This window comes from Eurosta solidaginis, chromosome 5 (assembly GCF_040869045.1).
Source record: "Eurosta solidaginis isolate ZX-2024a chromosome 5, ASM4086904v1, whole genome shotgun sequence".
Classification (NCBI taxonomy): domain Eukaryota; kingdom Metazoa; phylum Arthropoda; class Insecta; order Diptera; family Tephritidae; genus Eurosta; species Eurosta solidaginis.
Window position 1 is genome coordinate 59,078,388 of NC_090323.1, and position 27,177 is coordinate 59,105,564.

Here is a 27,177-nt window from a genome sequence, read left to right on the forward strand (position 1 = left end):
TGCCTTTTGTAACAGTGACATATGTAGAAACATTTCCACCGTCAAAATATATATATAGATCTTAGTTCTATAGAAAAGTTAAATGTCAATGGATTTTCACGACTTCCGCTGATTATTCGACAAAAACCTGGTGACATCAATTCAAGCAACAGCCTATTTCACTAATTGAAAAAAAAAATCGAATTGAAAAAAGGGCGGATTCTATGTCAGGAACGAACATTATCATTAAAAACAGGGTGTGTAGGCAGTATTGTAACAATTCTAACTAATTGATAGTTTTTTTTGCTTATACCCAAGCTGATAAGAGTGCTGCAATTGTGCAGTGCAAAGTTTTATTTTTTAAGCCTTGCCTGGCTAGTGTAGGACACGAATACAAAGCGTGATCAACCGTTTCTTTCTGCAGCTCATATTTCCTGCATCTGCTGTTGCTGACGAGGCCTAAATACATATAAACATGTGACGCCAGAAGGCAGTGTCCAGTTGGTATGCCCATCGTGTGACTTATATCTTCTTTCTTTGGAGAAATGCGCATCCTTGCATATGTAAGTAAGAACTTTTGCAGTCCCGCGCTTCACGCCTTTCCTGCTTGATGGAACATATGCAACTCCTTTGTCATCTTGATTTTTCCCAAACGGATAGGGACGTTTACCGTAACGGATGTGAGAGCTTACGCCGCCATATTTATGGACATAGCATTTCGTAGCCAGTCGAAATCTACTCTGGTGACGTCTATCGGTGTTGGTACTAGCAGTCGAGCTTCGGTTCTAAAGCAGTTATTCATGGCTGTGTTTATTCTCTTCTTATTTGCCTCGGATGTCCATCCATAGAGGGTCACACAATGTTGAACTGCTTCTTCGGCTAATGATCGGCATATTGCGAGTGCTGTATCTGTGTGCGGACCTTCTTTCCTTGTGCATATTATCTTCAGTACGTTATAGACTTTGATAAGTTTGTTGACGTGGTCATTCCATAGGCCCTTTCTTGTGAAAGTGAAACCTAAAATTCTCATATTTGTTTTTAATGGTATCGTGGTGTTACTAATTGTGATATTGTTTGCATGACAGTTTCTTTTTCTACATATATGCAGGGTCTCTACCTTTTTAGGCGGGATGATTGCCCCAGTCATGTTTACCCAATTTTGTATCTTTCCGCCCAAAGTAGTTAAGTTTTGCTATACTTCCGCTTCGGTTCATGAAGCTAGTGCATATATGTATGTATACCAACGAAGCTTACGCCGGGAGTGCTGTTAAGTAGTTTGGCAAGTGTGTTTGTGTATGCGCTGAAGAGAAATACTGACAGAGGTGACCCTTGTGGGATACAATTGTTGAGTAAAGGAGCGTGAAAAGCATCCGTCTACTCGTCTACTTGGACGGTGATCTGTCTATGTGAAGTTATAAATGAATTAACTTTAATAGCCTTTGGGGAACGCCACAGAGCTCTAACTCTGTTGTTGTTGTTAATGTTGTAGCAGTGCTTCGCCCCACCAAATAGGTGCGACAGATCACAAATTATCATCTTGCTGTTTCAACAGGGGTGTTCCATAATGAGAAGGGTGTTAGAGGCGTTGGTTCCACAATACAGTTAAAGAGATGGTTGGTGTCATGTGGGGACACATTGCAAGCAGGACATACATTTTGTATGTCGGGGTTGATTCTGGATATGTAAGAGTTTAACCTGTTACAGTATCCAGATCGAAGTTGAGCTAGAGTGACTCGCGTTTCTCTAGGGAGAGTGCGTTCCTCTTGTGCTAGTTTTGGGTATTGTTCTTTGAGTACAGGATTCACCGGACAATTCCTGGCATAGAGGTCCGACGCCTGTCTGTGGAGTTCGCTGAGGACCTGCTTGTGTTTTTTGGCTTCATACGGCTGAATTTTCAGGTGCCGTATTTCCTCATAATGCTTACGGAGATGACTCCTTAAGCTCCTAGGCGGTGTTGGCTCATCAATCAAATGTCTGTTGGGATGCCCAGGTTTCTGGGTATTCAACAGAAACTGTTTGGTTAGCATTTCATTTCTCTCCCTAAGGGGGGGTATTCTCGTCCCATTATGTAGATGGTGTTCTGGGGACATAAGAAGACAACCCGTGGCGGTTCTGAGGGCGGTATTTTGGCAGGCCTATTGTTCTTACTCTTTTATGACGTGCGTGTATATGATTCTGTCAAAAGCCTTCTCTATATCCTCGGAAATTATAATGTTATGCTTCTTGTTTCCCAAGTCAATAAATATAAAAAACGTTTTCTAATGATTTTGGTGTTGCTTTTTCCAGAGCTCTAACCTAAAATTTTCGGTGTGATAGGCGTAGCACGCTACCATCACTCCACGGTGGCCGTCTAGCTCTGCTCTGTTAACTAACAGTTATTAATGTCATGCATTTGCAAATTATTTACGGTTGTTTGCTGTTGAAATGAGCAATCAGTTCTCTGAACTGAAATCAGTTAAAACTCGGTTAGTTCCATCAATTTTACTGTATATCTATTAATTCAAGAACAACAAGCCTGGTTTTTTGATTTTACTAACTTCCTTTCTTTCGGTGTACGAACTGTCCCGCTCTGCATCCGATGCACCAGTTCGTAGATAGCCATCAAGCTGTAGTAGGAAGTTATCGCTTTGTGGGACTGTCTCCCACTTTCTCTGCAGGGTAGTTTAAACTCGAACTGAAAAACCAGGCCTAAGTATTTCCATAGCTGTGGCAAGGCAGTAATCTGACGTGGTTCTTACATGAGATGGGTAGCCGCCTCATCTATTATGTGTGTGGTCAGCAACAATAATATAAAGTATCTTATAGCATTATAAAGATGGGCCATGAACCGGTATATGTCGTCGGACGTCTTTTGTGAAAAATATATCTTAGTGCTGGGTTGACTAGATTAATAAATGGAAGCGATAGCAGTCCTGAAGAGTGCATAGAAGTGGATAACCTTTTTAAAGCGAAATACGACAATCATCTATTCTAAAACCCAATACAGGGAAACAAGATGGCGTATCCATGAACGTATATAGAGTTTGTTCACTTTATAACATCTTATTTTGATTCACTATGTATGCATTTATATATGTATGTATATAACGCAGTAGTCTTTGTTGTTTATTTAAATTTATTTAAATGTTAAACTTATCTTTATTGTTTCGTCTGCTATTTCTTCTACTTGTATTTCTTACTTAAATTTCACACAATTACAGGCGCTGTGAAATATTTGACACCCAACGATGCGATGCATATGCTCAACGAACAAGAATACAGTATTGTAGCTTAAGTAAGACATTTAGATTTAATGAGCTAAGCAAAACAAAGAAAGAATACATTCAACTGGACTATTCTGCCAACGTAATATCTTTGGGTTTGCTATGACATGAGTCCAGTCGGCTGTGGTGCATAATTTTAAGTATGTGATGGTTGCCTTCTCTTGCTTTCAATATAATAATTTTTATTATATGTAAAATGTCTAGGACTTACATAGTATTTTTAACGTAGTATATTGTAATAAGTACATATCGTTGACAAAATGTTGAAGTTGCTAAAGACCCTGGCAAAGTTCACGTAGTCATAATGCCTTAAGGGCCAGTTGATGGTGACTAAACCATAACCAGATAAAACAGCTGATATAACCAACCTTATGGAAATCAATGTAATCGATTAATGGTGCCATACCATAACGCTAAAGCCACAACCATAGCCAACAAATGGGCATTATGACTAAGGTCCGGTTTTTCAGTGCGAGTTTAAACTCCAGTTTAAGTCGACTAGAGTTTAACCCCACTACTTCGATCGCTAAGCTGAGATGATCAGTGAAATGGAATGTTATCGACCAAAGTGACAAGGTTCAAGTCTAGTCAACTTTAACTATAGTTTCAACTCGAACTGAAAAACTTAGGCCACTAAGTCAACTTTGTTAGGCTCTTAAAGGCGGAGTTACATAAACGCTTTGGTTCATTGTTACTTTATAGCGCTGACATGCCTTTCCAAATGAGTTTTCCTCCGATTTTTTAGTAAATTAATATAATCAGGCAAATTCTAAATATGGCTTGGCGATTTTTTTTCAACTATTTGAGTATGAGAAAGAGGAAAAACTCTGCGAAAAATTACTTATTTAGAATTGGGCTGAATGTGTTTTTGGATCTACTCGAAATTTGAAAATACTTAGGACCTTTCTACATTTAATCAATGATATGTTTATTTATATATAAGTAGTGTATTTAGTTACATCTTTTGTTTACATAGTGTCATTTGTAAATGTATAAGCATGCCCAAATTCTTGCGTCATTTAAGCAGTTGGGTACATTCGGTACCAACATTGCAGGAACACTAAAGGCGGGTTTACGTAAGCGCTAAGGTCGCTGCAAAACGGCAAGGCTTTTCATGGTTATCTTATGGCACTTTTAAAGCTTCCAAGCAAAGCAACACGTCAAAAGTGGTTATGTAAATTCGATTTAAAACGGATGCTACACACGTCGACTTATTTTTTGTTGGTAGACTAGATGCTCGAGGTTGTGCGAGACTTCGCCAAACATCTAATGAATGACATCACTATATAATTCTATTTTTCGCAAAACAGAAACTACCTTTTTTCGCAAGGCGGCAATTATTACTCATTTCGAGAAGAGCGACTCCTTTGTGACTTCTAACTAAAAGAGCATATTCCTGCTGGACACGTTGTATAAAATATTTACTCGGTTGTTGTTCAGTCATCTTTGGTTGTTGAGTCGCATCAATGTCTGGATCGACCATAATAGGATCATTACAAGTTCCAATCTGGCTTTCGCATAGGCCGCACAACTATTGACAATCTATTTAACTTAACTAACGTCGTACAATTTAATTTTGGTAAGAAAAAGAAGACATAGTAATTTTGTGAAAATTGAGGACACCAAGAAATCGTGCACTCTCGTAAACCTATGAATATACCACACCTAAACCAACTCAAAATTCATCGTTCAACGTCAAAACCTTGATACACGTAAAAATGTCATTAGTAAATATTGGAGATGCCATAACGAAATGTACTCATTGGGAATGTTAACTTATTCAGGTCAAACTCTAGAACAGGAGTGTACTGCTAATACGCGTCTAAAAATATCGAGAGAGGTGAACTCGACAACAATAATCCGAAGGCGGAAAAGAAAAATTGTATCTCTGTCCGGAGATATTTGCAGTTGAAGGTGGTAATTTTCATATGGTTGTTGTAATGTTTTTGTGAACTGAAAAAGATTTTGTGTACAAAGGGATTTTGCACGCATTTAATTTTGATCTCACCTCATTGGTGGACCGGCCAGGGTAATTTTTTATAAGCTCGGATGAAGGCCGCCAACGCAACTCGGGGTAATTTTTCGGGTTTTCGTCAATATCTTTTGAACGAGCTAAAATTTTTATTTCCGCCTTCGAATTATTGTTATCGAGGTCAAAACGCGTCTTTTGACACTTCTCTGGATATTTTTAGGCGCGTATTAAAAATCGACCTTCTGTTCTATTAATTCCGTATATTCCGAACATTCGTCTCCATTTAAGAATTTGGGGAATCGGTTTATATTTGAAATATTATGTATGTACTTATTTGATATATTCGGACCTCGTGAGCTAGTATCAAATTGACGTATTCCGAATATTCTAAATTAACGGTTTATCCGGAACGCTTCCATGAATACTTAAGGGAAAAGAGCTTTCCGAAATTTCAGAATACAAAGGTGAATTCTAGTTGTGTGGCAGGACCTCACAAAAGCTTAACTCTACTGTCAAAATCAAGGTAGGAATATAAAGTTCTAAGACAATAAGCCATTTTCTTTTATTTTTGTTTTTGTGAGTTCATTGCGGCTGCTGAGTAGCGTATCACCCCATGTCGGCTGCCTGTTCAAAATCGTGCTATCTCAAAATATTTTTCAAAAATTTCCCAATTCAGGATTTGTCACAAAACCGCCCTATATTAGAGTTAGATTGAAGAACGCTTCATCTCAGAATGCTTTTCATTAACTCCCTCTTATGTCAAAATGCATTGAACTTATGCTCATATAGGGAGTTTTTGAAACAAGTTTTGATATAGTGTATTTTTGAATAAAATTCTAAACCAAAATAGCTCTTTATCAATTCACGAAATATTTAGTAGATAATGAATTATTTCCCCAATAAATTTTGGCATTTACAAATTTATTATCACTACTAATATACTACCAAAGATACTTTTCTGCTACAATTTTCACTGAAGGGTATTGAATTATTCCCCGTTTTCCTTACTTCGTAAAAGCAACCCGTCCAGATTTTTCAACTTGGTAGTGTCAAAGGTCTGTCATCATTGGAGAACAAACCTCTAGTAATTGAATCATGGTGGGCATCTACGTTTTTACTAAAACTGACATATTGATTGTAACTTTCCGACATATGCTGTTTTTTTTTTTTTTTTTTTTTTTTGAAATTAACTATTTTACTGTAAATGACCAGTCTTCGAAAAAAATGGGCACATACTTTATTAACAGGATTTTACTTCACCGTAGAACAACTGACTGGACAACACAACTGCACTGCCCAGACTGAAGAATCGGTACGATAATCTACGATCAAAAATTAAGTTGGCTTGTTTTTTTTTTGGCGCATATTCATAGTCGAAATAAAATAGGTTTTAAATTTAGTTGCAGCTTTTTTGACAGATAGCACATAGCGCATAGAATACGAAATTTAAAACCTATTTTATTTTGACTATGATTATGCGCCTTTATGTTTACAATAATTTTTTAATGGTAATGGTTATAAGGTAAAAATCAAACGAAACTAGCTAGAAAGTCTCTTTTAGCCACTTATGTATCGGTCAGCTAGATCTTAAGAGCGATAAGTTGTAGGTTAGGTTAGGTTCAAGTGGCTGCCGTCCGCATTGGAGCGGCACACTCAGGCCTTTATAAGCCCATTGTGAAACCACACGGATTTGTTCCTACTCTCTTAATCAAACCACTTCGTTGAGTTTGTGAAACTAATTAAGCGTCGTGTATTAACCTCAGCTATATCAGTCAGATCTACGAGAAACATCGTGCCCATAAAACGATGCCTTCTTCTACCGAGCGCTGGACATTCACAAAGTAGATTCCTAACAATTTCAGGCTCTTCTTCGCTGCCGCAGCTTTTACAATAATCATTAAATGGAGCGCCAATCCTTTCCGCATGCGGTCCAATGCAAACATGACCAGTGAGAAGACCTATAACTAAGGAAAGATCTCTCTTACGGAAGGTGAGAAGCTCTCGCGATCTCTTGTCATTCCAATCCGGCCATGTGAGTTTTGTCGTGTGGCATCTATCATGATGCTTCCACCTAGCTCCCGCTTCCATCAGTAAAGCCTTCTTTATCTTGAGCTTGCAGGTGGAGAGCGGCGCATACCCAACCTGTTCCAGGATGGCGAAAGTGGAAGGGAGGTACCCTCTCTTGCAAGCTCATTCGCCATCGCATTACCTGGTATGACCTTATGTCTCGGAACCCATACCAGATGCAGAGTAAACTGTTCAGCCACCACGTTAAGTAATCTGCGATAGCCTACTACAGTTTCAGAACTAGTTGTACAGAGTCAAGGGCTTTCAGTGCTGCTTGACTGTTTTAAAAAATATAAGTGTGCTTCTGAGAGACTGCCTTCTGCCAAAGGCAGTCCACAGCGTCTTGTATGGCCACAAGCTCGGCCTGAAAAACGCTACAGTGATCCGGAAGGCGAAACGATCTTTTTATGTCCAATCGTTCCGAATAGACACCACCTCCGACCCTGTTATCCAGTTTAGATCCATTTGTGTAGATCTGAATGTTGTCAGTGGGCCAATATGCGTCATTTACTCACTGTTCCCTCTCAGGGATTAATATCTCGTATCATTTGTTAAAGTTTGTATGTGGTTTGCAGAATTCCATCCATTCTGGTAAGCAGAATCTGTCGAGAATTACAGTATGGTTGCAGTGAGATCAAGTGGTCAATTTCCTCAGCCTAATAGCTGCACGTGCTGCATATTTTATGCCTACTATATCTACGGGTTGTAGGTTCAGTATTACACCACCGTTGGTGTTGTGCGGATGGCTCCGCTTGTGCATAGTAGTGCAGATAAGTTGTAAAAACGGATTGTTGAGAGAACGCAGTAAACTTACTATATGCATATCGCACATGCACAAAGACTTAATTTTAGTTTTTTAGCGGAAAAAGACACTCCCCGAAAGCTTCGGAGAGTGTTATCGTTGTTGATGGTCCTTTGGCGGATATAGATACAGTACGTTCCGGTAACAAACACCATTAACCAACAACCATCTCGGGAACGATTTAATATGACCACACTGACCATTTCGCTCTCCACCTCCTAGTTCCATGGGGAACTTGGGGTCGCCAGAGCCTTGGCTTTTAAAGAAACATGATTCTCTCTTTAAATGCATAATTTCTATTCCAGAGACCTTTTATATGTATTTTTAGTTAAGTTAAAGTAACACATAAAATAAGCATGAACATTTTCTCGAGATTTCAATTTTAAGATATAAAATGAAACAAAAAGGATCACAGTTAACTTTTCTATTTTATTGAAATTATAATAGTTTATCAACGCCTATAATAAGTAAAATAATATATTTGTTAACAATATTCAAATATTGGAGTTTTAAAATCCAAAAAACGTTGTTATACGGTCAGATTACGGTTAAGTTGATAACTCACCAAAAATATGATTCATTGCTGGCAAACCAGTTTTTGCCTTCTTGATTGATACTATGCTTGTAATGTTAAGTTGTAACAGTTTTTGTTGCTTTATCGGCCTACTGATTCGTAAGACCGCGGGTTCGAATCGAGCTCAAGGCATAAGTTCGAACTAAATAATTTTTAGAGCCTAAATATTGATAGTGTTTCATTTGGGTAACGCTCTATTAAAAATGAATAGTACATGAGTTATAAAGAAATTCGGCACTCAAACATTCAGCCGTGTGAAGAAAAGAAGCACAAAAAGGCCCTCAGAGCCATTCAAAAAAAGTCGTCAAATTACTATGCCACGTACATGATATACGCTCGTCACTATAGCTCAACTTCGATCGGGAAGATTATAGGTAACAGCTTAAACTCTTACTTATACAGAATCAACCACGACATATCCAATGAATGTACCCTTGCAACATATCCCCACATCAATACCGACCATATTTTCAATTCCAATGTGGAACCAACGCCTCTAACACCCATATCTCTTTGAGCCAAATCTGTTGAATCTGCAAGTTTCCTCGGACTCCCTCTACAGGATATTGATGACAACGCCCATTGGATAGGGCGAAGCACTTCAACAATAATATGTGAGTTTTTTAATGTATATATGTAATACTTTTGCCAAAATTGCAATCGTCTCAGTAGTTTGGCCCAGGGCTAACCTGTTCCTTTCAAAGGCTTTGCCCCATTTTATTTCTCCCTTTTTAGGTCAGCCAAAGGTGTGACATAAGTTATAAAGATTTGTCACTATGCTAACTTTGTTTATTGCTGTCGAAGAAACGAGTGAGAGTTGCCAGTTCGCATCAGCTAAGATACCTTGGGTAGGCAAGCAGAATATTGAGAACACTGGTTGAAATTTTAACTAAGCGCAAATTAAGAATATTGTTATTAATTAAAGGGTTGTTGTTGTTGTTTTTGTAGCAGTGCTTCGCCCATCCAATAGGCGTGGCCGATCACAAATTTTCATCAATATCCTCTAACGGAAGTCCAAAGAAACTTTCAATTTCAACAGGGGCGGACCACAGTGAGAGTGGTGTTAGAGGCGTGGGTTCCACGTTGCAATTGAAGAGATGATTACAAATAGTGTGCTAACAAATAGTCTATTATGTGGTATGAAGATGAAGATGTGAACTGGTAACTTTGCCACAAAATTTTGATTACCCTACACGAATAATTTTAGCCTAAATTACGCGTATCAAGTACTTGTGTTATTGTTCGTTTGAAATAAACATTTCCCTTTACAGTAAGCCCCGCTAAACGTTTCTATCTTTTAGGGTTTCTGCAATATTCATAAAAGCTTGTCAGCTGATAAATTAGGGAAGCTTCAGTTTTTGCAATTTGTTTCTAATATCTCTTCAATTATTTTAATTCTGGGCGAATTAAGAGAACGGATATGCAATTTTAACAAATATTTACAATTAAGTTCAAGTTACATAGAAATATAAGCTCACTTTAATACCTTCTGCTTTTACGAATTTACAAAACCAAAGCATCTTATTGTGTTTTCAAATAAATGTGTTGTTCTAAGAACTAAATATGCATATTTTTTAAGATATTAAAATTATTATACATGTATTAGTTTTACATCTAGCATACTATATAAGCACATATTTATAGTATACACCTCCTACATATATACTTTTATATATTTATTTCTAATTAAGGCGTTAAAAGGGCATTATTTTCTTTAAATTGTTTTTATAATTTGTATATTTCATATAAAATTCAACTAAATACAATATGCAAGTCTTTATATTTATATATTTATATGTATGTGTATATATTTTTCTACTGCATGTAAAATTTCCGTTAGTCATACCGGTCTCACATTTGTTAGTTATCCAGCCTATAGCGATGCTTCTTGTTGAGTTTGTTGCTGTTGCTTACCAATTAGCGCCTCCTCTTGTTGTTGCTTATGCAATTTACGTTGCAGCTCCTTCTGCTTAGATGACTGCACGTTGACAGCGCGTTTCTGGTTGACGAAAAAAATAATTTTATCAACTTTCTTCAATTAAACTCTTCTTTTTTATTTTTGATTATATAATAAATCTTCCGGAGAACTTTTCTCTCGAACACTCCAAGAACCATCTCATCTTCTCTGTTGTTGTTGTAGCGATTAAGACACTCCCCGAAGGTTTCGGGCAGTGTTCGTTACGTTCCGGTAACAACCTCCATTAAGATACAAGCCCGCCCATCTCGGGAACGATTTAGTATGACAACATTGAACCTTCTAGGCCGTTCCTCCCCCACCCCAAAGTTTCATGGGGCCAGAGCCTCGACTGAAAAGAAACAGGATTCGCCACGGGTTGCTAAGTTGGACAATTGGGTTGGATAAGCTATAAATTGCGCTACCAACCCCTTGAAAGGGTTGCGCTACACATTTTCTTAAATCACTTAGGTATTTAAGTCGCCTCTTACGATATGCATACCTGACGCGGGTATAATCTTAGCCCCCTAGCCCGTAGTCTTTAGGACGGTCACACTAATGTCAGTGTGCAAGGGATGTTTGTATCGAACGGTGCGTTCTGGGCTGGATCCCAACATCCGCCCACCTCCGAATTTTTTCAAAACTTGTGTGGCTCCTTGCTGTTCACGCCCTATGGCGTCCCGTCGTCTACGCCTTAGCGCCCCCCCCCCCCCCCCCATCTACCTTCCAGGAGCTCCGTCTTGGACAATGCTATTTTCCTAGATATTCTGGGCGCAGCGAAGGAAATCTCCGACGGGTGCATTTGTCACACCGTGCTATCAAACCGCACACCCAACAACATCGGGTACTCCGGCGCCTGAGCAGCACATGCATCCCAGCCTTATACAGCCTAGGCGCAATTACCTGTCTCCTATCTCTAGAGTGACAACATCCACCCCGTTGCACTTTAGAATACTGCAGTTAAACTGTAAAGGGTTAACTGGAAAGATCACGCACAGGCACTTAGGTATTTAAGTCGCCTCTTACGATATGCATACCTGACGCGGGTATAATCTTAGCCCCCTAGCCCGTAGTCTTTAGGACGGTCACACTAATGTCAGTGTGCAAGGGATGTTTGTATCGAACGGTGCGTTCTGGGCTGGATCCCAACATCCGCCCACCTCCGAATTTTTTCAAAACTTGTGTGGCTCCTTGCTGTTCACGCCCTATGGCGTCCCGTCGTCTACGCCTTAGCGCCCCCCCCCCCCCCCCCCATCTACCTTCCAGGAGCTCCGTCTTGGACAATGCTATTTTCCTAGATATTCTGGGCGCAGCGAAGGAAATCTCCGACGGGTGCATTTGTCACACCGTGCTATCAAACCGCACACCCAACAACATCGGGTACTCCGGCGCCTGAGCAGCACATGCATCCCAGCCTTATACAGCCTAGGCGCAATTACCTGTCTCCTATCTCTAGAGTGACAACATCCACCCCGTTGCACTTTAGAATACTGCAGTTAAACTGTAAAGGGTTAACTGGAAAGATCACGCACAGGCACTTCCCCAGGCTGTCGGTTCTATGTAACGGAGCGGCTCGGGATTTTTGCCGACCAAGGACTGCCATTTCAATATGACCCCATTTAATTTGTTGCGTCCCTCCCACAAATTTTCATCCTCCCAGCAGTTCCTTTCAGCGGGACTGCTCCATATTCTCTTGCTCCGGGAAGGTATCGAACCCAATCCGGGTCCGTCTCCTGACCCCGGTCCTGAGAAATGGTTTTGCTGCATCTGCCGGAAAAGAATCTTTTTAGGACGGTCATACTCTTGTCAGTGTGTCTTGTGTAAGGGATGGTTGCATCGGACAGGTTGTTCTGGGCTAGACCCCAAAACCAGACGTCCACGTAACTTCTATAAATCGTTTGTGGCTCCTTGCTGTTCACGCCCTGGGATGTCCCGTAGTCTGCGCCTTAGCGCCCCCCACCCCCGCTGCCTTCAAGCAGCCCCGCTGCTAAGCAAGCCACAACAAGTACCCGCTGTTGCTCGCGCCCCACGGCGCCACCAACTCACACGGCTGCTCCCACTCATACCTTCAATCTCCGTAGCAGAGTCGGGAGCAATGCCGAGCATCAGCCCCTGCCCCGTCTTCTTACCCCTCTTTTCCGGCAGCAATTGTGTAGGTCAGGGAAACATACTCTTAGTCCCTACCTCCCTTTGCACCGTTTGCCAGCACAGAATATATACCTTTGCGGCATCCGCCCAATGCAGCTCCTTCCATAGACGGTGCCACTTTCCTAGATGTTGTGGTCTCCGCGACCGCAACGCCCCGACGGGTTTCATTGCGCCATGTTGCCAGGCCGCATACCCAAATACACCGGGTACCCCAATGCTTACCCAAGGACTCTAGTCCCAGGACCACAACAGCAATCGCGTTCTGGCCTTTAGAATAAAGAAAAGACGTTCTGCACAATAAACGGAGACGCCCCCACACGTATGGTAGGAAGCTGTCACAGTTCGCCGGATATTTCAATCGTGAGCGCAGAATCAGATCGTAAACTGCATCAACTGGCAGCCGATGGTAACATTGGCATCCGACCACCTGCCTATACTTATTTCGCTCGAGCGTTCCGCCGACTTCATCGTCGCAGAAAAACGCACTTTCAATTACTTTAAAAAAGGAAAGTGGGACGAATACAAATCCTCTACAGACAACCGCTTTGCTGCCCTCCCTATCCCAACTGATGCCCGGCAAGGGGAGCGTGCTTTCCGCAAGGTCATTGAATCCGCCTCGGCTCGTTTCATTCCCGCCGGTAGAATTCCCGAAATGCGGCCCCACTTCCCGGCAGAGGCCGCAAGTTTAGCGAGAGAACGTGACCTTATAAGACAGCTCAATCCCGGCGACCCTCAAATAAGGGATATAAACCAACGCATCAGATTGCTTGTGGATGAACACAAGCGGGCGAAATGGGAAGAGCACCTAAGCGGTTGTCACCTCTCTGCCGGTGTAGGTAAACTTTGGCCAACTGTAAAGTCCCTATCGAATCCGTCTAGGCACAATGACAAAGTTTCCATCGCCTTTGGCGACAAAGTGCTGTCGGATGCGAAAAAATGTGCGAGCGCTTTCTGCCGACAATATATAATGCATTCTACGGTCGACAAAGATTGACGGAGGGCCAACAGACACGCACATAAACATAAGTTCAGCGCGTCAACAATTACCATCACCGCCAAAGAGGTTGAGGATGCCATCGGTCATGCTAAACCATCCAAAGCAGTGGGCCCAGACGGCATAGCCATGCCGATGCTTAAAAGCCTAGGGAAAGAGGGTTTCAAATATTTAGCACATGTCTTTAACCTGTCTCTTTCCACCTTTGTCATACCCGTAAAATGGAAAATGGCCAAGGTGGTCCCGCTACTAAAGCCTGGGAAACCAGCTAACATAGAGAGTCATATCGCCCGATATCTCTCCTATCGCCAGTAGCCAAGACGCTTGAAGCCATTTTGCTCCCCTACTTCAAAGCAAATTTGCAGCTAGCCTGCCATCAGCATGGCTTCAGAAAACTCCATAGCACCACCACCACGTTAAATGCCATCAACACCCAGATAAATTGCGGTTTAAATCAAAACCCCCACCATAGAACAGTACTCATTACCACATACAAAGCAATTGGCCAGCCGTTTGCGTGCTACGCGTCCCCTATATGGTCGCCAAGCCTAAAAACTACCCACTGGAAGAAGTTACAGGCCTGCTAATATACTGCGCTCAGAACCGCCACGGGCTGTCTTATGTCCCCAGAACAGCGCCTACACGAGTCATCTCCGTAAGCATTATGAGGAAATACGGCACCTGAGAACGCAAAAAGCACAAGCAGGTCCTCAGTGAACTCCACAAACAGGCGTCGGACCTTTATGCCAGGAATTCCCCGGTGAATCCAGTACTCAGGGAACAGTAACCAAAACTTGCGGAAGAGGAACGCATACTCCCCAGGGAAACGCGAGTCACTCTGGCTCAACTTCGTTCTGGATACTGTAACAGGTTAAACTCTTACATATCCAGAATCAACCCCGACATACAAAATGTATGCCCGCTTGCAATGTGTCCCCACATGACACCAACCATCTCTTTAATTGTAATGTGGAACCAACGCCTCTAACACCCCTTTCATTATGGTCCACCCCTGTCGAAACAGCAAGTTTCCTTGGACTCCCGTTAGAGGATATTGATGGCAATTTGTGATCGGTCGCGGCTATTAGGTGGGGCGAAACATTGCTACAACAAATACAACAACATCACGCACGGGGACTGTTTTCGGAGCCATTTCAAGCTTCTCACTAAAGGAGGATTGGATGACATAGAAGGTTTAATGTGGTCATATCAAATCGTTTCCCAGGGCTATTACCTCAATAATGCTATTTTACGGAGCGTAGCTCATATATATTTGGCCAATCTACATCGATTAAGCTCTGCAAAACATTCGGGGATTTTTTTTATCGCTGCAGTATGAAGCAAATCTCCCGATGTCTAAGGTTCCTAACTTTCAGATAAATAATATATAATTCATGCTTCAAAGAGAATTTTGAAAAAGTATACCATTTTTTATGGATAATTTCGGTATTTTTTGGCATCTTTTCGGTATGATTTTTGCACTTTCTATGCACTGAACCTTTTCAGGACTTCTTTTTATATTTCGAGCTCTTTTGTGTTCTCTTCCGGATCATTTCGAGCCAATTTTGATCTCATATCGGAACTATGTGGCGGCTATTTATGGAGTCGTTTCGGAACTATTTCGGGATTTCAGTACTACTCCAGATTCCTTTTGGTATTATTTGCAGATTTCGATTTATCTTCTAATTAGTTTAGATTTATGTTTGAAGATTAGTATTTGGACAGTTTTAAAACTATTTTCATATAGGGGCTATATCGCAATACTTTTATCGGACGAAGCCGGGGATAAAGGCTAGTACCTAATATTTACCTTCAAAACTTTGGTGCGCTGATAAATATTCTGCATTTGCTTTTTAATCTTTACCAATTTTTCACGATAAGTTTTAACGTTGTTCATCTAAAATAGAAGAAAAAGCAAATATTCATGTTAATATCTGTGTTTTTTACGTCTGCGCGTAAAAAAACACTTATCCTCGCTTAGATAATGCTTAGGAGACCCATCTAGCCGCAGTGGTTAAATACTAGCTAGGGTGTACCTAAAATCGGAGACACAAACCTTTGGTGGCCATAATGTATAACATATAGCTGAATCAATTGCGATGAATAGTGGACACGCCCATGTTAAGAGGTGATACATAGAATTAGTGTTGAGGTAAAACATAGACACATATTTCAGTTACATCTGAGTATAATGCGTATTGAAATTTAGGACAAATCTTATGCGCAGCAATTTCAGAGGTGTATTTAAAGATGGACCCTTAGCAGTCCATATAAAGTTTAAACGTAAGCGTCTATAGATGTAAAAAAAAAAAAACACAGCTAATAACACCAATTATCATATAAAGGCAAAGAGGATAAATGAAGTTTGAATGTGACATGGAGATACTAATAGAATTATAATATACATTGGCGACCGCCGTGGTGATGGTAGCGTGCTCCGCCTACCACACAGAAGATCCTGTGTTTGCACCCCGGACAAAACTACATCAAAATTTTAGAAACAAGTCTTTCCAATTAGGTGAAATTTTTTCGAAGCGGGGTCGCCCTTCAGCAGTGTTTGGCAAGCATTCGGAGTGTATTTCTGCCATTAAAAAGTTCCTCAGTGAAAACTCATCTGCAGATGCCGTTCGGAGTCGGCATAAAAACAAGTAAGTCACGTCCCGCCAATTTGTAGGAAAAATAAAAAAAGGCACGATGCAAATTGGAAGAAAAGCTCGGCCTTAAATCTCTTCGGAGGTTATCGCGCCTTACATTTATTTATTTTAATAGGATAATGTATCAGAAGCATATAGGTAATTTAAGTCGAGTTGTCAATAATGCTAATCCGTCTGATGAAATTATATATTTAGGCGATTTCAATTTAAGTAATATATCTTGGTCTAATGATTGTAATACTTTACCTTCAAATATTAAATCCGACATCGATGTGCTAGTTGTTAGCACCTTATTTTCATACGGTCTGAAGCAATATAACTCTCAATCGAATAAGAATGGCAGGTTCCTAGATCTAGTTTTTGGATCTGCTGCCTTGAGTGTCCATTTCCAATTTTGGAAAATAGTTTTCACCATAGCGCTTTGGCTATAAATTTTGATTTTTAAGATTCTTACAAAAAACCAGCCGAATGTACATTCGAATATAATTATTTCACGGCCGATCGTGTGGTGATAAACGAGTTCTTCTTAGCTACTGATTGGACCTTTCTTAACTTCTCCGGAAACCCGGAGGCCTCCTATGTCGGTTATTAACTACAAAAGAAAAACCAATGATTTTCCAACGACCATGGAATATGATGGCGAATAGTCCAGTAATCCACAGGATGCCTGCAACTTATTTGCTAAATCATTCCAAAAAGTTTACTTAAAGTTTACCTCTTCACCTACTCCTATATTTCCCTCTAGGTTTCAATGCCAAATTTCTAATTTCGTGTTACCGCAGATGATGTTCTTCTATCAATCTCTAAATTGACAAGTAAAGCAAAATCAGATACTGAGGGGTTTTCTCCGATATTTTTTCAAAATATGCGCAAACTCCATTGCAGAACCCTTAGCTCATCTCTTTCAAAATTGCTTGAACAGCGGAATTTTTTGGACTCGTGGAAATTATGCTCCATAAATCCCATATTTAAGTTTGATAACCGCAATGACATTTGCAACTACAGACCAATTGTTAAACAGAGTACTCTGGCAAAAATATTCGACCACGTACTTCAACGTAAATTGTTCGATTACGAAGGAAAGGCTATAGGAGTGCCAGCATGGATTTTTCCCAGGTAGGTCTACTTGAACAAATTTAGCTTTAGTTACTAATCCAGTTGTGGGTGCTTTAGAGAACTCTGAGTAACTCGACGTCATATGCACTGACTTCTCGAAAGCATTTGACAAGGTTCATCATACTATTCTAGTACGCAAGTTAGCCAAGTATGGAATCAATGGAAACTTGTTGAAATTCTTCACGAGTTTTCTTTCGAATAGAAAGCTCTATGTGGCAATTGGAGCCGACAAGTCATCTCTACATATTAACACATGGTCAGATATTCCGCAGGGTACCCATTGTGGCCCTCTATTATTCTTAATTTTCATTAATGTTTTGCCCCAGCAATTCAAATTCGGAAAACGTTTGATGCTTGCGGACGATGTCAAACTATTTCTGACGATCCGTAATAGCTCTGACTGAACTAACTTGCAATCTGATCTGGACTCTTTTGCCGGTTGATGCGCAGACAATAATTTATTTTTAAATACAAACAAATACTGCGTTGTGTCTTATGCCAAAAAAACAACTGCGGCATATTTTAACTACACACTAAATGCAAAATCTCTTAATCGTTGTCAAGAGATTAAAGATTTTGGTGTCATTTTTTACTCGAAACTCTCTTTTTCCAGTCATATTGACTTCATTGTTGCAAAGTCCTTTGCAATGGTTGGGTTCATTAGACGAAACTTTAAGGACCCTATGACGTTGAAGGCACTTTATATCTCCTTGGTCAGAAGTCACCTTGAATATTGTTCAATAATATGGAATCCTTTCTATGAATCTAACTCCTATAAAATTGAGAGTTCAAAAAATTTTTACGAAAATTGCTTTACGGATGTTTCACTGTCCAGACGGCCTCCCATCATATACCAGCAGGCGCAAATTGCTTGGTCTTTAGGCTTTGCACGACAGAAGAACTTGAATCTCACTCATGTTTGCCTGTAATGTAATAATGTCCATTCCATATATTCCACTGCGTGATCTTCTGCATAACAGATTATTTATCGAAATAACTCATAAAACGAATTATGCTATGAATGAACCTATAACTAGGACTATACATCTAGCAAATCGATTCAGTAGTGTTCTTAATTTTAATAACAGCTTATATAAGTTTAAGCTTGAATTGTTTTCTATTTTTAACTAGTCTGTAAGAAAGCATGTACTTTTAGACTGAACGAATTAAATAATCTATAGTGGTATTCAAAGGTATGCGTGGTTGTCAGGCCCGACGAGAGGGGGACGAATGGGGGGATTCTCCCCGGGCCCGGGGTGTCTCAGGGGGCCCGCGAATTAGAGGTACTAAGACATTTTTTTTTTTAATTCAGGAGAGTCTTTAGTTGTTCCATGTGCAAATTTTAAGCCGAATTTCAAAAGCAACGACTATTGATAATGATTTTTTCCCTGGGCCTGAGGAGACAATAAAAACATCAAACAAAAATGTATGTTTACATGAATCCGAAATCGTAAAGTTTTCGTGGTGACACTGATGAAGTTTCATCTTCAAAAAGTCTTCCAACAATACCACCAACTCTGTATCAAAGTCCAGATTATTTAAACGACTTCGATATCGGTACTGTGAATAATGAGTTTTTGCGATCCGAAAAAGTCAACGAAATAATTCGTCGAGGTTATCAAAAATGTTGTTATTTTTCCACGTGATTGTCATGACGAGACATTTCCTACCTCGTTTTTAAACAGAATCTTGCCAAATGGAGGGAATGTGGAGCGTGACTAGCAATGCTTTTTATTGCATACCATGTCGTCTGTTAAGCACCAATACTTTAAATCGACCTAAAATTTGTCGTGCGGATATTCGAAATTCCAGGTATGGAAGAAGCTATACGATAAATTTTCTATAGAATTTTGGACACTATTTTATTTTTGCGTGAAAGATGTCTAGCTTTCAAGGTGAAGGTATATATCTTGGTGAACGAAACAATGGACATTTTTGGGGAATCTAAGATCACATAAGCCATTATGATCCGATACTTAGAGATCATTTGGCGAAAATTAGGATTTCACAACAGCAGCACAAACGTTTACAAGTTCACTATCTTTCCCCAGACATTCAGAACGAGTTTATAGAAATTTGTGCAAAGCACTTGAGGGAAACAATATTAGATCAAGGCACGAAAGCCAAGTATTTTGCTATTATCGTTGATGCTATGCCTGATGCTAGTCACGTTGACTACGTTCATTTTTCGCTAACTCCATTTCAATTTGAAAGCAACAAATTTTAAAATTCAAGAACGGTTTTTGGCTTACGTGAATTGTAACGAAAAAACTGATCAGAAAATCGCTGATCTAATTTGCCATACTCTAAAAGATTGTCGTGCACAAGGGTACGATAACGGCGCCAATATGAAATGAGCTTACAACGGAGCACTATGTCACATTCTCTACAAAAACTCGAATGCTGATTACTCGCCTTGTGCAACCCACAGTCTCAATTTATGAATGTTGTACGGCTGCAATTACTTTCTTCGGAGTTTTACAAAAATGTTTTACTATTTTCAGCAGCACTCCACAACGATGGGACATCCTCAAAAAAATCTACCGAGCTCTCTTCATAGTCTTTCAGCCAAAAGCCAAATTTGACTGCGCAAGCATACGGAGATGTTACCGGCATTCTCAAGTACATCAATAAGTTCGAATGTATCTTGCTGTCCTCAATTTGGTTCAAAATACTGACTACCATTAATGAAAAAACGTGGTCCTCCAAGCTAGAGACGCCACCATAGATGTTGAGGTCCGACATGTTGATGCCTTATTATCTGATTTGAAGTTGATCAGGAACCAATGGGAAAAAATTTTAAACGAATGCAGAACAGTTGCTATTCAATTGAACATCTCGCCAAAATTTCCGAACATTCGAAATAGAAAACCCAAAAGACGTTTTGAAGATAATGGAAATGAGATGATTACGGATGATCCAGAGTCTGATTTTAAAAACAATACATTCTTGGTGATCGTCGATTCGATAATCGCTGACACTACTGAACGATTTGCAGCTATGAGAAATTTGAACGAGACGTTTTCCTTTTTGTGGCAATTTGAAGACATGTATAAACTACGGTTCGGGCGAGTGCAGGAAAAATTGTCGAAAAATACAAGTCGGGCATTTCTCAAAGCTTAGTATGCGATATAATTCACTTGAAACACATTTACGAAGCAAATTTTGATAAAGGTCTGTCACCATTGGAATTGCTAAATGCCATCTACATATGTTCAAAATCTGTATACGATTTTCCCCAACATTTGTGTTTCTTTACGTATCTTTTGCACTATACCTGTCACTGTAGCTAGTGCAGAATGTTCCTTCCGCGTCCTTTCAAGAATCAAAAACTTTCATAGATCGTGTTCATCTCAAGAGCGAGTTTCAGGACTTGCCACGCTTGGTGTTGAATCCGTTTTGGAAAGACAGTTAAATTTTGATATTATTATAAAAATTTTGCAGCGGAAAAAGCAAGTAAAGCCACTCTTTGATATCCGAACTTTCTATATCGAATAATTAAAATTTATAATCATCATTAAATTAAACAGAAATGTATTAAAATGTTATCAAATAACTAGAACAGATTATTTAAAATAATATATGGCTGTTAAAAGAGAATTTTATTTCTACGTTGCAATAAAATAGTATAAATAATAAATATTCTGTGTTAATCGCTTCCCAAGGCAGTCGGTTCTATGTACCGGAGCGACTCGGGATTTTTCCCGACCAAGGACTGTCATTTCAGTGTGACCCCATTTAATTTGTTTCGTCCCTCCCACAAATTGTCATCCTCCCAGCAGCTCCTTGCAGCAGGTCTGCTACATATTCTCTTACTCCGGGAAGGTATCGAACCCAATCCGGGTCCGTCTCCTGACCCCGGTCCTGAGAAATGGTTTTGCTGCATTTGCCAGAAAAGAATCTTTTCTCTCACACTCTGTTCAGTGTGTCTCGTGCAAGGGATGGTTGCATCGGACAGGTTGTTCTGGGCTTGATCCCAAAACCCGACGTCCACGTAACTTTTATAAATCTTTTGTGGCTCCTTGCTGCTCACGCCCAAGGGCGTCCCGTAGTCTACGCCTAAGCGCCCCTCCACTACCTTCCAGCAGCCTCGCTGCTCAGCAAGCCACAACAAGTACCCGCTGCTGCTCGCGCCCCACGGCGCTAACAACTCAAACAGCTGATACCACTCATAACTACTACCTTCGTAGTAGAGCTGGTAGCAATGCTGAGCATCAGCCCCTGCCCCCGTCTTCTTCTCCCCCCTCTTTTCTGGCAGCAATCGTGCAGCTCAGGGAAACATACTCTTAGTCCCTACCTCCGTTTGCACCGTCTGCCAGCACAGAATATATAGGTTTGCGACATCCGCTCAATGCAGCTCCTGCCTTGGGTGTGGCCACTTTCCTAGATGTTCTGGTCTCCGCGACGGCAACCCCTCGACGGGTTTCATCGCGCCATGTTGCCAGGTCGCAAACCCAAATCATCCGGGTACCCCTATGCTTGCCCAAGGGCGCCCAGTCCCAAGGCCACAACAGCAATTGCGTCCTGGCCTTCCACAACCTAGGCGTAGTCACCCGTCATTTACCCCTAGAGTGGCGGCGTCACCCCTCATGCACTTCAGAATTCTGCAGTTAAACTGTAATGGACTAACTGGGAAGTTTAGACGGTTAGGCACCAATTAAGTAAGTAAGTAACTGGGAAGATTACGGAGATAGTCGATTTCATGAAGCGGCACAACATCCGCATTGCTGCGATTCAAGAGACTAAACTCACAGCAAGATCTGCATTGCAGACCTGCTCTGGGTATAATGTCCACAGGAGGACCGCGAGAGCGGAAATGGAGGCGGCCTCGCGTTTATTATACACCACTCTGTGCAATATCATATATTTGATCCTGGCATCGACCGCAGGGACAATGTCTTAGAACGTCAAGGCCTATCTGTCCGGTCAGGCGATGCAAATCTAGAAATCATCAACATCTACATCCCTCCTGTCACCAGTTGCCCCAGTGGATACCGCCCTAAAATCGAGGCCTTACTCACTGGCAACAATCGCATTATCTTAGGCGATTTCAATGCCCATCACGACCTATGGCATTCAAACTTGCGGGCGGACAGTAGGGGTGAGATGTTGGCGGATCAAATAGAAGAAACGACGTTCTGCACAATAAACGGAGACGCCCCCACACGTATGGTAGGAAGCTGTCATAGCTCGCCAGATATCTCAATCGTGAGCGCAGAACTCGTAAACTGCGTCAACTGGCAGCCGATGGTAACATTGGCATCCGACCACCTGCCCATACTTATTTCGTTCGAGCGTACCGCCGACTTCATCGTCACCGAAAAACGCACTTTCATAAACTTCAAAAAAGGAAAGTGGGAAGAATATAAATCTGCAACAGACAGCAGCTTTGCTGCCCTCCCTATCCCGACTGATGCCCGCCAAGGGGAGCGTGCCTTCCGTAAGGTCATTGAATCCGCCTCAGCACATTTCATTCCCGCCGGGAGAATTCCCGAAATCCGGCCCCACTTCCCGGCGGAGGCCGCGAGCTTAGCGAGGGAACGCGCCTTATAAGACAGCTTGATCCAGGCGACCCCCAAATAAAGGATATAAACCAACGCATCAGATTGCTTGTGGACGAACACAAGCGGGCGAAATGGGAAGAGCACCTAAGAGGTTGTAACCTCTCTACCGGTGTAGGTAAACTTTGGTCCACCGTAAAGTCTCTATCGAATCCGACTAAGCACAAAGACAAAGTTTCCATCGCCTTTGGCGATAAGGTGCTGTCGGATGCGGAAAAATGCGCGAGTGCTTTCCGCCGACAATATATAATGCATCCTACGGTCGACAAAGATAGACGGAGAGCCAATAGACACGCACATAAACACAAATTCAGCGCGTCACCAATCACCATCACCGCTAGAGAGGTTGAGGACGCCATTGGTCGCGCTAAACCATCCAAAGCAGAGGGCCCAGACGGCATAGCCATGCCGATGCTTAAAAACCCAGGGAAAGAGGGTTTCAAATATCTAGCGCATGTCTTCAACCTGTCTCTCTCCACCTTTGCCATACCCGAGAAATGGAAAATGGCCAAGGTGGTCCCGCTACTAAAGCCTGGGAAACCAGCTAGCGTAGGTGAGTCATATCGTCCGATATCTCTCCTATCGCCAGTGGCAAAGACGCTTGAAGCCATTTTGCTCCCTTATTTCCAAGCCCCGCATCAGCATGGCTTCAGAAAACTCTATAGCACTACCTCCGCGCTAAATGTCATTAGCACCCAGATAAATTGCGGTTTGAATCAATACCCCCACCATAGAACAGTACTCGTAGCGCCAGACCTATCAAAAGCCTTTGATACGGTCAACCATGGCTCATTACTGCAAGACCTGGAAGGGTCTACCCTTCCCCCATGTCTTAAAAGGTGGACCGCAAATTATCTGGGTGGTCGGCAGGCATCGGTACAATTCAGAAACGAAACATCAAAACCAAGGAGAATTAAACAAGGGGTGCCACAGGGTGGTGTCCTATCCCCACTTTTGTTTAATTTCTACATATCTAAGCTACCTTCACCACCGAAAGGAGTCACAATCGTTTCCTACGCCGATTACTGCACAATAATGGCCACAGGCCCAGGCCCAGAGATCGATGAGCTATGCAATAAAATAAACGGCTATCTCCCTGATCTCTCCAGTTTTTTCGCCTCGCGAAACCTGGCATTGTCACCGACTAAATCTTCCGCGACCTTATTTATAACATGGACGCCCCAAATGTCGACCATATTGAACATCCACGTCGATGGCACTACGCTACCGACTGTCCTACACCCCAAAATCTTGGGTGTGACGTTTGATCAGGATCTACATTTTGGTGCGCACGCAACCGCAATTGTTCCGAGAATTCAGAGCCATAATAAAATCCTCAAATCCCTTGCTGGCAGTACCTGGGGAAAAGATAAAGAAACGCTCATGACCACATACAAAGCAATTAGCCAGCCGATTACGTGCTACGCGTCACCCATATGGTCGCCAAGCCTAAAAACTACCCACTGGAAGAAACTACAGGCCTGCCAAAATACTGCTCTCAGAATCGCCACGGGCTGTCTTCTCATGTCCCCAGAACACCATCTGCATAATGAGGCGAGAATACTCCCCATCAGGGAGAGAAATGAGATGCTGACCAAACAGTTTCTGTTGAATACCCAGAAACCTGGGCATCCCAACAGACATCTGATTGACGAACCAGCACCGCCTAGGGGCCTAAGGAGTCATCTCCGTAAGCATTTTGAGGAAATACGGCACCTGAGAACCCAGCCGTATGAAGCGAAAAAACACAAGCAGGTCCTTGGTGAACTCCATAGACAGGCGTCGGACATTTATGTCGGGAATTGCCCGGTGAATCCAGTACTTGAAGAAAAATATCCAGAACTCGCGGAAGAGGAACGCATACTCCCCAGGGAAACGCGTGTAACTCTTGCTCAACTTCGTTCTGGATATTGTAACAGGTTAAACTCTTACCTCTCCAGAATCAACTCCGACATACAAAATGTATGCCCCGCTTGCAATGTGTCCCACATGACACCAACCATCTCTTTAATTGTAATGTGGAACCAACGCCTCTAACACCCCTTTCCTTATGGTCCACCCCTGTTGAAACGGCAAGTTTCCTTGGACTCCCGTTAGAGGATATTGATGACAATTTGTGATCGGTCGCGGCTATTAGGTGGGGCGAGCATTGCTACAACAACAACAACATTCTGTGTTAATTTTATTGTCAGCTCTTAGTCCAAAAATCATTTAGTTGATGGGGGAAAATTTTTTTTTATGTAATCCATCAATAATGATTCATGAATGAGACCGTCATTAATTCAAGTTAATCAAATGTATTAGTGGATTTTTTATAGGGGGCCCGTAAATTGTTTAGTCCCGGGCCCGGATTTTCTCTCTAAGACCCTGGTTTGCCGGATACAGATCCGGTACGCTCCGGTACCACAGCACCATAAAGGTGCTAGCCCGACCATCTTGGAAACGATTTATGTGGCCACATTAAACCTTCAGGCCATCCCCTCCCTCGCCAGAGCCTCGTCTGTTAGTGAAACAGGATTCGCCGCTGATAGGTGAGGTTGACAATTGAGAAGTTATATATTGCGCTGACAACCTGAAGGGTTGCGCTACACAGCCCTTTGAATGTGGTATTTTAGTCGCCTCTTACGACAGGCATACCTACCGCGGGTATATTCTGACCCCCTAACCCGCTGGGGTTGTTGCTTTATTCTATTTATATAACAACAACGAATTAACACCAATGTTGTCTATTTTATTTAAGTTTTTAAGCGGGGATCACACAAGAGCAAACATTTCTGCGCTGAACGCGAGCAAGACTTTTCACAATGTCACAACAATCTAAAAGTCTTGCATCTTTATTTTATTTGCAGGCTAATTATGTTCAAAAAAAATTATGATAACTTAGTGCCGCAAACTGTTTGATTGTATTTGACTATGACCACCTTGTGCCTCGACAATAAAGAATAAACAACGAAGGGGCGACTGACTACCTTGACTAATACTGGACTTAATATTCTTTAAGCACTCGTTGCCTCTTTGACTAATCTTATCATGATTTATTGGCGTTCAACGGCTTTTACCACACGATAATGAAGATTGGTAGCACCAAGGGATTCTCTGCTCCATTTTGTTCCTAAATGGATGAAGTGCTTGTCGAATTTACTTACGACAACATTGACTTTGATGTCAGCAAGTACCTATATTCATATGGTCATATATTGATATTAGCCGAATCCACTCACACGGTACGAATTCTCATGGAACCACGGGGTGGGCTACTCATGAACATGGCTTCAGCAAAATGTATAGCACTACCAACGCGGTTAACACCATAAACACTCAGATAAATTTCGGAGTAAATCAGGATAACCCCCATCACAGGACCCCCCATCGAAGACATAGAAGGCTCACCCCTTCCCCCTTGTTAAATAGGATGGACTGCAAATTATCTAAATGGACGGCAACCGTCGGTTCATTTCCTATGCCGACGAGTAACGGAATAAACAGCTACTTCACCGGTCTTTCTAGTTTCTTCAGGGCAACTCTGTTTACAACGTGAAAGGAATAGATGACACAAATATTGGACGTTCACGTCGATGTTACCGACTGTTAGTCACCCAAAGATCTTAACGGTAACGTTCGATAATACTTTCACATTCAAAGCGCATGCCACCGAAATTATATCTAAATGCAAAGTCGCAACAAAATCCTCAAGTCGCTTGCCGGCAGCACTTGGGGAAAAGCAATTAACCGGCCGCTCATTTGCTACCGTCAATAGTTTGGTCACCTGAAAGGAAGGGAAAGGGGTGCAGGCCTGTCACAATTCTGCAATCAGAAATGCCACGGGATGTCTCCTTATGACACCTGAGGCCAAAGAGCTCAACATTAGTAAATTGCTGAACAGAGAATTTTTGCTAAACTGTCACAAACCGTTTCACTAACAGGCGAGGCTCTGGCGACCCCGAGCTCCTCATGGAACTTGGGGGTGGGGAGGGAGGGAATGGCCTGAAGGTTTAATGTGGCCACATAAAACGTTCCCGAGATGGTAGGGCTAGCACCTTAATGGTGCTGTGGTACCTGAGCGTACCGGATCTGTATCTGGCAAAGGACCATC

At 41.7% G+C, this 27,177-nt stretch overlaps 2 protein-coding genes across 2 annotated transcripts in view; one reads left to right on the top strand and one right to left on the bottom strand.

Moving 5' to 3' along the window:
* Sugb (Sugar baby) overlaps nt 1-10,464 on the top strand; it is a 54,463-nt gene extending 43,999 nt beyond the window's left edge. The window contains exon 8 of the mRNA XM_067786883.1: nt 3,180-10,464. Within this exon, the coding sequence (XP_067642984.1) occupies nt 3,180-3,253 (74 nt within the window). The 3' untranslated portion in view covers nt 3,254-10,464. The remainder of the gene's footprint in view (nt 1-3,179) is intronic.
* The window catches only part of Pldn (Pallidin), a 28,226-nt gene continuing 9,442 nt past the window's right edge, over nt 8,394-27,177 (bottom strand). The window contains exons 5-6 of the mRNA XM_067791896.1: nt 15,564-15,650; nt 8,394-10,656 (exon numbers count right to left, since the gene is read on the bottom strand). Of these exons, the coding sequence (XP_067647997.1) occupies nt 10,531-10,656; nt 15,564-15,650 (213 nt within the window). The 3' untranslated portion in view covers nt 8,394-10,530. The remainder of the gene's footprint in view (nt 10,657-15,563; nt 15,651-27,177) is intronic.